The 12,295-nt window shown below is 40.3% G+C and overlaps 1 protein-coding gene across 7 annotated transcripts in view; it reads right to left on the bottom strand.

Annotated features, from left to right (window-relative positions):
• The window catches only part of RECK (reversion inducing cysteine rich protein with kazal motifs), a 91,477-nt gene that overhangs the window by 37,029 nt on the left and 42,153 nt on the right, over positions 1-12,295 (bottom strand). For all 7 annotated transcript variants that reach the window (XM_074017098.1, XM_074017101.1, XM_074017097.1 and 4 more), the window contains 3 exons: positions 9,533-9,566; positions 6,605-6,802; positions 2,616-2,883 (listed from right to left, as the gene is read on the bottom strand). In XM_074017098.1, the coding sequence (XP_073873199.1) occupies positions 2,616-2,883; positions 6,605-6,802; positions 9,533-9,566 (500 nt within the window). The remainder of the gene's footprint in view (positions 1-2,615; positions 2,884-6,604; positions 6,803-9,532; positions 9,567-12,295) is intronic.

Below are 12,295 nucleotides of genomic sequence, written 5' to 3' on the forward strand. Positions count from 1 at the left end.
TAAAACATTTGTACCATTTCTAAAGTGCTCTCACACATGATATTCATTCATTTCATTTATGAAATACATGTTTACAATATAATTTTCATATTATTGAAATATATAAAACTGTAAGTAAAAATTCATTCACCTTATATTTTATTTGACTGTCATATTTACCCCTATGATGAAGATATCTTTACTTTTACATTTGTTCATTCACCTCACCAATGTTTATTGAGCGTCTATCTTGTGTGAGGGCCTATTCAAAGCACTGGAAATACAACGGTGAATAAAACAGACAAGGTCCCTGCTATCAGGGAGGCTTACACATTATGGGAATAAGGAAGCTGCAATCAAGTTACATCAGGTACCTTGATCTGGAAACTTTCCTTTTTCTAGTCCTTAACTTGCTTTCTTTCTTTTTTGTTTTGTTTATGGAGACAGAGTCTCACTCTGTCACCCAGTCTGGAGTGTAGTGGCGTGATCTCGGCTGACTGCAGCCTCTGCCTCCTGGGTTCGAGTGACTCTAGTGCCTCAGCCTCCCAAGTAGCTGGGATTATAGGCATCTGTCACCACACCTGGCTAATTTGTGTGTGTGTGTGTGTGTGTGTGTGTATGTGTGTGTATTTTTAGTAGAGATGGGGTTTTGCCATGTTGACCAGGCTGGTCTGGAACTCTTGACCTCAGGTGATCCACCTGCCTCACCCTGGAATTACAGGCATGAGTCACTGCACCTGGCTAGTCCTTAACTTTCTATAGGTTAGGTATCCCTCATCTGAAATGCTTGGGACCCAAATTTTGGATTTTTTTTTTAAATTTTAGAATACTTGTATATACCTAATGAGATATTTTGGGGCTATGACCCAAGTCTAAACACGACATTAATTTATGTTCATATATACCTTATACACATAGCCTGAAGGTAATTTTATACAATATTTTAAATAATTTTGCACATGATATAAAGTTTTGACTGCATTTTGACTGCGACCCATCACATGAGGTCAGGTGTGGAATTTTCCACTTGTGGTGTCATGTCAGCACTCAAAAAATTTCAGATTTTGGAGCATTTTGGTTTTCAGATTTTTGGATTAAGGGTGGTCAATCTGTATTTGCCTTGGACAGGTTATTTAACATCTCATTGTTAGTTTCTTAAGTGTAAAAGAAAAATTACATAAATTTCTCCAATTATCTCCTAAGGTTTTATGAAGATGAAATCTGATGAAAATGAAAGCCTTCAGCAAACCATAAAACCCTGTATCAAGTTTAGAGAGAGGAAAAAGCCTTCCTTACTGAAGCTCTTTTGGGACAACACAGCCATTCCAATCTCTAGTGACTCTATGTAGGTATAAACATTTTTGTGGGCATTCAAAGAAATACTCAGCATCCCTCCCATAAATATATTTATTAACTTCTATAAGCAACCCAATTTCCTTAATTACAAGCCTAATTTAATTTCCCTTTAAGCCTTTTTGTTAATTTTCTTTGGATATTTTTCAGGTTTTTCATGTCTTTATTTATTTGGAGACAGAGTCTCGCTCTTTTTCCTGTCTTTAATTAATTAATTAATTTATTTTGAGATGGAGTCTCACTGCATCACCCAGGCTGGAGTGCAGTGGCGCAATCTCAGCTCACTGCAACCTCTGCCTCCCAGGTTCAAGTGATTCTCCTGCCTCAGCCTCTCAAGCAGCTGGAATTACAGACATGTGCCACCACGTCCGCTAATTTTTGTATGTTTTTTAGTAGAGACAGGGTTTCACCATATTGGCCAGGCTGGTCTCAAACTCCTGACCTCAGGTGATCCCCTGCCTCGGTCTCCTGAAGTGTTGGGATTACAGGCACGAGCCACTGCGCCTGACCTTCATGTCTTTAAAAAAATTTGCCAAAGTTTGATTGACAGTTACTAAAGTTTGATAAGCTATTCCAGGCAAAATTTTTTGCTAAAAGTCCATCCAATTTAGAAACCACAGGAAATATTGTTTTACTCCTGGTATTTTATATTCATTTCAGGATATCCTAGTAACATGGGGTCCCTTTTTACCCCAAATATCTCTAATAAAGCACATTTCTATTGTACCTGTGTTCGACCATGATCTTAGTTATCTCCATTTGTTTTTGTCTCTAGACTGCAATTCCTACATCCTATATTTGTATTGTTAATTTTTCATCCCTAAGTGTATCACCCAGATGAATGCCAATATGCTACCACCTAACTCTGGTTATAAGTGTTAACCCAGGTTATCCACCAATATAATAAAAAGTTCGAAGTTTCATAATTTAATAAAGAGAATGTCCCTTAGATGTCAGATCAAAACATCTTCTAAACTGTAAGTTTACTTAATGATCTCTATAAGGATAGAATTCATCTACTGCATCATCCTAAATATTTATTACCCTGACAATGCTAATCCTCCACACCCCAAAATGCTGTGCTAAAAGCACTCAATATACAGAACAATGTTTTGTATATGGTACACAATGCTCAATACACATTTCTTGGATGAAAGAATATTTTATATTTTCTAAATGCTAAGCCTATACCATGTAAGAATATAACACGTTTGCTAGGCTTAAAATCATTAATTAAAATGCCATTTTCTACTGATTTTAGTAAAGGAAAATGAAATACTAACCTACATGTTGACGTGTTTGCTTTAGAACAACAATGCAATTTAGCCCCATCAAGGCCCGTAGAGGGAGGAGGGTGTACAGTGACTCCAGGGTGAACAGATTGTGAGCTTTCAAGAAAACACTGCCAAAGAGGATCTTGAGGCAAGGGCTGGGTCTTACAACCCTCGATGAGACCATCAACAATCTCCATTTCCGTTTTCTTGGACATCAGAATTCTCTTGCAGGCATTTTGGCAAGCGTGGTCTTCAGCTCTGTCACAGCAATATAAACCTATATTTTCAGAATATAAGTGGCTTAATTAGCTGTTTGTTTTTATTATACTTTCAGTTCTGGGATACATGTGCAGAATGTGCAGATTTGTTACATAGGTATACAGGTGCCATGGTGGTTTGCTGAACCCATCAACCCGTCATCTATGTTAGGTATTTCTCCTAATGCTATCCCTCCCCTAGCCCCCCACTCCCTGACAGGCCCTGGTGTGTGATGTTCCCCTTCCTGTGTCCATGTGGTCTCATAGTTCAACTCCCACTTATGAGTGAGAACATGCAGTATTTTGTTTTCTGTTCTTGTGTTAGTTTGCTGAGAATGATAGTTTCCAGCTTCATCCATGTCCCTGCAAAGGACATGAACTCATCCTTTTTTTATGGCTGCATAGTATTCCATGGTGTGTATGTGCCACATTTTCTTTATTCAGTCTATCACTGATGGGCATTTGGGTTGGTTCTAAGTCTTTGCTACTGTGAATAGTGCTGCAACAAACATAAATGTGCGTTTTTTTTTTTTTTTTTTTGGTCATGCTCTGCTTAGCACAGAACATGGCAGTATAGTGGAAGCCATTACTACTACTCTTAGTTATATGTCAGTATTTGCAGAATACAGGCCCTACCAAATTCTCTCTCTATTACTTTGCAGTGTAGCAAAAAGGTGAGGAGCTAAAGGTGGACAAGGTATCTATTACCAGAATTCACCACTGTCCCCAGTCATGGGATCTTTAGCACCATCCTTACAAAAATGAAAGACTATCCTACACCTAAGAAGTTCTCACAGGAGAGGTATTTGACATTCTTAGAAAAGGTATTGTAGATCAAGCTGGAATTATTTCCTGCTAGAAACAATTACCTAAAAGGGATTATGTTCTTGACATGAGAGAAATGATTAATTTTTATAGCAGCAAACACAAACACCATATTGAGAGGTGAAGCCAGCTGGGCTTCTGGGTGGGGTAGGGACTTGGAGAACTTTTCTGTCTAGCTAAAGGTTTGTAAACGCACCAATCAGCGCTCTGTAAAATGGACCAAGCAGCAGGACCTGGCGGGGCCAAATAAGGAAATAAAAGCTGGCCACCTGAGCCAGCAGCAGCAACCTGCTTGGGTCCCCTTCTATGGTGTGGAATCTTTGTTCTTTCGCTCTTCACAATAAATCTTGCTGCTGCTCATACTTTGGGTCCGCACTACCTTTATGAGCTGTAACACTCACTGCGAAGGTTTGCAGCTTCACTCCTGAAGTCAGTGAGACCACAAACCCACTGGGAGGAACAAGCAACTCTAGATGCCACCTTTCAGAGCTGTAACGCTCACTGCAAAGGTCTGTGGCTTCACTCTTGAAGTCAGCGAGACCAAGAAGCCACCGGAAGGAACCAATTCCGGACACAATATTTCATCACATTCCAGGACCACATAAAGCTTTTATGTATCTTATGCTAATTAATCTATGTTATAATGTAAATAATACAGTAGCGACCTCTGACAAGGTATCAGTTTGGCTCTGCCTTTAATTTTCTCAAAGAATCGGAAATGAAAAAACACTTTCAACCATACTACAGAATTCAGAAGGGCTTCTTTGAAGTAGTTTTCTTTGACTTTGGAAGAAATCTGTGCATATCTGTTTGGCGCCTTCTTTTCCAGATTCCTCTGTATTGGCAAAGACGGAGATGATTGTTCTACCCTTAAAACCTCTTTCGGCTTTTTTATTGAGCTGCCATCTCCTTAGCTCCAGCAGTACCTCTGTATAGACTAAATGTCAGAGAGCACAGATCTGCCTTTAAAACAAATGAAGGTTATTGGGGCAATGCTTCATCCTCTGATTTTGACCACACGGCTACACCACAGGATGTCAAAAGCCATTAGAGTTCTGATTTAGATGGTGGCCAAGCAAGGCACACAGTACTGCCTTTGAGTTACAAAAAACAAGTCTTTCTTTCTTTTTGTCTTTTTTTTTTCCCACCCCCTGAGGCAGGGTCTTGCTTTTTTGCCCTGGCTGGAGTGCAGTGATGCGATGATGGCTCACTGCAACCTTGAACTCCTGGGCTCAAGCAATCCTACAGCTTCAGCCTCCTGAGGAGCTGGGTGTGCCACCACACCCAGCTAATTATTACTATTTTTTTTGTAGAGCTGGATTCTCGCTTTGTTACCTAGGCTGGTCTCAAACTCTTGGCCTCAAGTGATTCTCCTGCCTCAGCATCACAAAGCACTGAGATTACAGACGTAAGCCACAGAGTCTCTTTCAATATCCCAGTGTAAATCAAAACATTGACATCTTATATATCAGCCTTTGGTCAGTTTGGTCAATCAGTTTTTATAAATCTGATCACCTCTAGGTGAAGAAAATGGATTCCAGGATGTACAAAGCTGAGACTCTGAAGAGCCATATCAGGTGCAGTTTCATCAGGAGGCCCTGATTTTTAAAAGATATCAGGCTGTCTTCTCATTTTTATGACTTTTTAATTACAAAAGTAATAATTGCTCATTGGCAAAAATTCAAACACTATGGAAAATACATAAAGTGAAACAATTAGGTATAAACTAAAAATGTATCACACTATATTTTTAGTTCTGTGATTTACTTTTTTTTTTTTTTTTTTGAGACGGAGTCTTGCTCTGTTGCCCAGGCTGGAGTGCTGTGGTGCAATCTTGGCTCAATGCAACCTCCACCTCCAAGGTTCAATCAATTCTCCTGCCTCAGCCTCCTGAGTAGCTGGGATTATAGGCACGTGCCACTACACCTGGCTGATTTTTGTATTTTTAGTAGAGACAGGGTTTCACCACATTGGTCAGGTTGTGCTCAAACTCCTGACCTCAGGTGATCTGCCCACCTCAGCCTCCCAAAGTGCTGGGATTACAGGCATGAGCCACTGTGCCTGGCCTTTTTGTTTTGTTTTGTTTTAGAAAGGTCTCTCTCTGTCATCCAGACTGGAGTGCAGTGGCGGGATCTTGGCTCACTGCAACCTCAGCCTCGCAGATTCATGCGATTCTCCAGCCTCAGCCTCCCAAGTAGCTGGGATCACGAGTGTGTGAACCTGGCTAATTTTTGCATTTTCTGTAGAGACAGAGTTTCACCATGTTGCCCAGGCTGGTTTCAAACTCCTGAGCTCAAAACGATCTGCCTGTCTTGGCCTCCCAAAGTGTTGGGATTACAGGCGTGAGCCACCACACTCAGCCTTGGACTTCTTTCTATGTAAGAAGTCCTTTTTTCGTTGGATGCCAAGTTTTTATTATTCTATAGGTATGCCATAATTTATTTAATCAATTTTAATCAATACTGTATTGATGGATATTTGGGTTGTTTGTAATTTTTCTCTATTATACCAGCATTGTAGTGAACATCATTTATATGCATATATATATATATTTTTGCAAATTTGTATAAGTTTTCTTGTGAGATAAGTTGTGAGAAGTGGAACTGCTAGATCAAAAGCTTATGATAATTTGAAATACTCATGGTCATTACCTAACTTCTCTCCAAAAAACCCGTATCAGTGAACTCTCCCACCCTCAGAATTGAGAATTCCTGTTTCCTCATACCCTCTACGGTCTCATCTTTCTTGGCCCCTTTTGGCTGTGATGATATTCTTCAATCTGCCAAATCTAAATACCAAAGGAAGTCTGATATTTCTCAAATGACCCAGACTGCAGATATCTGCAAGAACATATCACTTCTTTGTACACTCTTTTACCAAAGATTGAAATGAGAAGAATATGTCCCTTTTACTTACTATCTGTTGGGTTCCTCATTGGATAAGATTGAGTATAATTGTTCACACAATGTATTAATTGTGGACTAATAGAGGCACAATAATTTTCCACTGCTTTGATCTGAGATGGACCAGGAGAAGAGTCTGTTCGAAAAATGGCTTGACAGTATTCTCGGCAGTTTGTGTGATGACCTGCATAACTGCAACAAACCGAGCCCACTATGGAGAAAAAAAGAGAAGGCACTGAAATGAAAACAGCTTTTTCTTAACGTTAAATCATCCTCATAATGATGGAACAATATGTCTTTCTAAATTTGAGAAATAAAACTATGCCACAGAATATGAACACTTAAAATCGGCACTTCTGTATGTTTAATCATGGGGACATTCAAGTGCTCACTAGTATAAGAAAGTCATTATTTATCAACTTACAGTCTGTAGTCCAGCGGTTCTCTACAGGAACAGTACCACACCCCACAAGGAGTTGGACTACGACTGGCATTTAGTACATGGGGGTTAGGGCTGCTAAATGTCTTGTAACGCACAGGACAGTCTCAAACAACAAACACTGTCTCTCAAAATGCCAAGAGTGCCCATGTTGAAAACCAGTGAAGCAGTGTCTTTCTGTGTTAGATTTGTAGAGGTTTATAAACACAAAGCAAAGCAAAACCAAACCAAACCAAAATAAAACAAAACCCCAAATCCCTCACATTTATAAAACAGGGCCAGTAAAAACTAAGTGATGAAAGGATCATTTAATAAATCTGACATTTATATAACTGTGTATCTTGAAACAAAATCCCAAAAGTTCTATACAGTTTGAACATCTATCTGTAAGAGTATGCCTAAATTGAGATAGACTTCATCTCACAATTGATATGACCTGCTTCAACACTGAAAAGAAAACTCATTTGAAATAAATATTACTCTGGATTTATGTATTAAAACAATTAATGGGCTGCCATTGAAGGTATTTTGGGAGACCTAGATGAGTACCTGGGGGTGCAGATGTGGGATCTGTAATGGACAAGAACAAGAACCCCTCACAGGAATCTAAGGGAGTCTGTGGGAGGCTGAAGGGAGAGGTAGAGGTATGGCAGGAAGAGGTTAAGAGAAAGCAGGGGGGTCGGGTGCTATGGCTCACACCTATAATCCCAGTACTTTGGAAGTCCAGGAGTTTGAGGCCTGCCTGGGCAAAATGTTGAAACCCCATCTATACTAAAAATACAAAAATTAGCTGGGCGCGGTGGCATGTGCTTGTGGTCCCAACTACTAGGGAGGTTGAGGTGGAAGGATGGTTTGAGCCCAGGAGGTGGAGGTTGCAGTCAGCCAAGATCTCGCCACCACACTCTAGCCTCAGTAACACAGCCAAACCTTTTCTCAAAAAGAAAAAAGGAGGGAGAGAGAGAGAGAGAGAGAGAGAGAGAGAGAAATCAGGGAGGAAATTCTTGATAATTATTAGGGATTGATGTGGAGGAACCAGAATCAGGTTTCCGGTGAATTCCAAAGACCAATGAGTAGGGAGTTCAGGTGACTTCCAGAAATAATGATAATGATAATAATAATAAAGTCATAATCGAAGAAACTGAACTTGGACTGAACTGATATACGACAAGCCTCAGTTTCCCAGACCAGGAAACTATTCCATACCTACTGTACCACCTCTTTTAAACTTGCAACTACTACCAAACTTATTATGTTTATTGCCAAAGAGTTCATTTTCTTCACAAAGAACACTTTTTTTTTTTTTTTTTTTGAGACAGAGTCTCGCTCTGTCGCCCAGGCTGGAGTGCAGTGGTGTGATCTTGGCTTACTGTAACCTCCACCTCCTGGGTTCAAGCGATTCTCCTGCCTCAGCCTCTCTAGTAGCTGGGATTACAGGCACATGCCACTACACCCAGCTAATTTTTATATTTTTAGTAGAGATGGGTTTTCACCATATCGGCCAGGCTGGTCTCGAACTCCTGACCTCAAGGGATCCACCCATCTCTGCCTCCCAAAGTGCTGGGGTTATAGGCGTGAGCCACAGCGCCTGGCCAAAGAACAATGATTAATGGCCACATTTATCACTATAAACCTCAGTGAGGATACACTGGGGGTGGTGGTGGGGAATAGTGAGGACATGTAAGAATAGACATACAGGAATAGGACAAGATGCCTATCTTCTGATTCTTCCAATCGGCTGGCTTTTTCACCAGTGTGGGAGGACATAAGATTATATGCCTGAGACCACCTGGAAAATCTTGACCTAAGCCCCAGTCAGAAAGGATAGAAGATAAAGTACAGACAGCAAATGTTTCTTATTATCCTTCAATATACTTCCCTGCTGAGCTAAAGAACTCTTTGTTCCTTACATGTGTTTTCCCATCTCTAACTGCGCTCACTATTCCCTTCACCTGTAAGCCCTTCCTCCAATCTCCATTTCCTCCATTCTCTGCTGTTCACATCTTACCCATCCTTCACGGCCTGGATCAGCTACCAACTCCATGAAGCCACCTCTAAGTACCCCTGCAAAATATGATCCCTTCTCTCTGAACTCCTGCAGCACTTTATCCAGTGACACTATTTCATATCCTACCATATCCCAGGGTTCTTTGTGTACAGGTCGTGTCCTCCACAGATGTGTGTCTGCCCCACACTGACCAAGTACTCAATCAACGTCTGCTGAATAAACTGAGACACAGCACTCGGCAAGTGCTACATTACATAGCGTGGGTGTACTTAACTTCTGAAAATGGGCCTATTTATTGGGTTGTGATCATCCTCTAGCACATAGAGCTTTAGTCTCTGCATTGCAGATCTACAGTTAGGACATGGGAATTGTTATAATACATGAATGACCTAAATACACCATGGGAAACAGTCTATCGGAATCCTGCTGTGCACATTGCTTCAGATGGCTAATTATATCTTTGGACTGCTTGTACAACCATTGACAAATATACTTACTTTCATTTCTGCTAATGCAACTGAAAAGAGCATTCTGTAAATTAAAGAAAAATAAACAGAAATTAACAACCAGACAGAATTTGTAATTTAATTCCACTTTATGGTTACATGGAAATCATGATATTAAAACTATTTATTCTCTAAATCCAAGACTGAAAACACAGAAGTTATGAAATGATAACCTGGTAAAAAGGGAAACCATCTTCCAACATATATCAGGATCAAGATGACTACTCGGAGCCATAAGCTGACCAGTTATAGCAAACCAAGTTTATATAAAGCTGTGTGTGTGTGGGGTTGGAGGCGCTACAAAGTATTAATCTTAATTATTCCTTGCAGGATATAAAAAACTTTCCAGAAAATAATCTAATAAATGACATCTAGGGAAATATATATTTCATGTAACCACTGCATTTTAGATTTGAAAGGACTTTAGACATTATCTCTACTTGTTCTCAAACATGGCTGTACACCGGAATCACCTGAGTTTCCTAGACCTTACCCTAGACTACAGATTCAGAATCTAGGGGTGAGGCACAGAAATCCAAATTTTAAACAAGACTTCAAACATGGTTTTTTTATAGCCATCCTGGGACCAGAGTTTGGGAATCTATCATTTTGCAGATGAAGAAACTGTTTCCTCAGCAGGGAAGAGACCCGACCCAGGTAACAGAAAAAGTCAAAAGCAGAGTTTGAGACTATAATTAGTGTCTCTAGAGTGCGTATTGTTCAGAAGACATACCCAGTATTAAAGTCAACGTAAAGAAAATAAAATCCAAAACAAGACAAAAATGAAAAACTTATACAAAGCCATTTGGATATTTAGGGCTTGTCAGCTATGATTAATATCAATCACAATGGGAAGATAATGACTTCCTAAAAGAAATAATATGGGCATAAATTACAGGCAGAATAAAATCAAGCACACCCTTATTGTTGAAACAAGATGATTTTGCCTTTTTTTTTTGTATTTTGTATTTTTTAGTAGAGACGGGGTTTCACCGTGTTAGCCAGGATGGTCTCGATCTCCTGACCTCGTGATCCGTCCGTCTCGGCCTCCCGATTTTGGCTTTTAATTGCAGCCAAATTGCAAGCTGTCTAGGTGATAGGGATTTGTTAAAGGATCAGCTACTGGCATTTAAAACCTAGCTTCAAAGATCCCTCTATGTAGCTTTGTGAAGCTGTATTCATTCATTGTCTCTGCTAAATAATACTCCATTGTAGGAATATGCCACACTTGATTTAACAATTTAAGGCAAAACAAAATAAAACAGAAAACCCTGGGCCTCATAGATAAGGGTTCCTGAATTCACCCAATATGAATTCTTTCTGCTGGAGACTCCATCAAGCAATATAACAGGAGTGAAAAAGTAAATATTCTTAGTGTTCATTAACGATGATCTTGTTTATATCTCTCTTCATTCATGTTTCCTTGTTTTAGTGTGACTTTTCAGTTATCCATTATCAATAACTCTCTATTTAAATGGATTCACTAGACTCAGGAACACTTATAAAATGATCTAAATCAGTATTAAAAAGTAGTCAGCTACCAGCCGGCCGAGGTGGCTCACACCTGTAATCCCAGCACTTTGGGAGGCCGAGGTGGGTGGGTCGCCTGAGGTTGGGAGTTTGAGACCAGCCTGACAAACATGGAGAAACCCTGTCTTTACTGAAAATACAAAATTATCCGGGTGTGGTGGTATACGCCTGTAATCCCAGCTACTCGGGAGGCTGAGGCAGGAGAATCGCTTGAACCCGGGAGGCGGAGGTTGCGGTGAGCCAAGATTGGGCCAATGCACTCCAGCCTGGGCAACAACAGCGAAACTCTGTCTCAAAAAAAAATAAAAAATTAAAAAAAAATAAATAAAAAAATAAAAAATAAAATAAAAAAATAAAGGCCGGGCGTGGTGGCTCAAGCCTGTAATCCCAGCACTTTGGGAGGCCGAGACAGGCGGATCACGAGGTCAGGAGATCGAGACCATCCTGGCTGACACGGTGAAACCCCATCTCTACTAAAAAATACAAAAAAACTAGCCGGGCGAGGTGGCGGGCGCCTGTAGTCCCAGCTACTCGGGAGGCTGAGGCAGGAGAATGGCATGAACCTGGGAGGCGGAGCTTGCAGTGAGCCAAGATCACACCACTGCACTCCAGCCCGGGCGGCAGAGCGAGACTCTGTCTCAAAAAAAAATAAAAAATAAAAAATAAAAAATAAAAAAATTAAAAAAAGGTAGTCGGTCATCAACTTTCTAGCCCTCTTTGACTGGATGAATACAACTCTCATTGCTCTTTTCTTTCTAATAAGATGTTTGTTCCCTTTGGTTTGGCTTTTTTTGAGCTGGTACCTGAATAAATATGTTTGATATCTTGGTGGCTGTCTTGGGTTGCATGGCCTGATTTTCTAGTATTTGACATTTTTCTAGTTATTTTTAAAGTTTCCACAGAAGTGGTTTTCAACCAGGGGTGATTTTGCTTCCCATGGTACATTTGGCAGTGCCTGAAGACATTTTTGGTTGTCACACTGAGGGGTAGGGAGTGCCAGGAGGCCAGGGACACTGCTAAGCATCCTACACTGCACAGGACAGTCTCCCTCCCCCAAAACATTATCCAGACCAAAATGCCAATGGTGCCAAGACTGATAAACTCTGCTCTAGAGACTTACACATTTGTTCAACCTGGATGTTTAAAAAACTGACCTTACAAATAAATGTCACTCAGCCTATGGATCACTTAGCTTCAGAGAGAGATACTACTAAAGGAGGCAAA

The sequence above is a fragment of the Macaca fascicularis genome, chromosome 15 (assembly GCF_037993035.2).
Source record: "Macaca fascicularis isolate 582-1 chromosome 15, T2T-MFA8v1.1".
In the NCBI taxonomy this organism is placed as follows: Eukaryota; Metazoa; Chordata; class Mammalia; order Primates; family Cercopithecidae; genus Macaca; species Macaca fascicularis.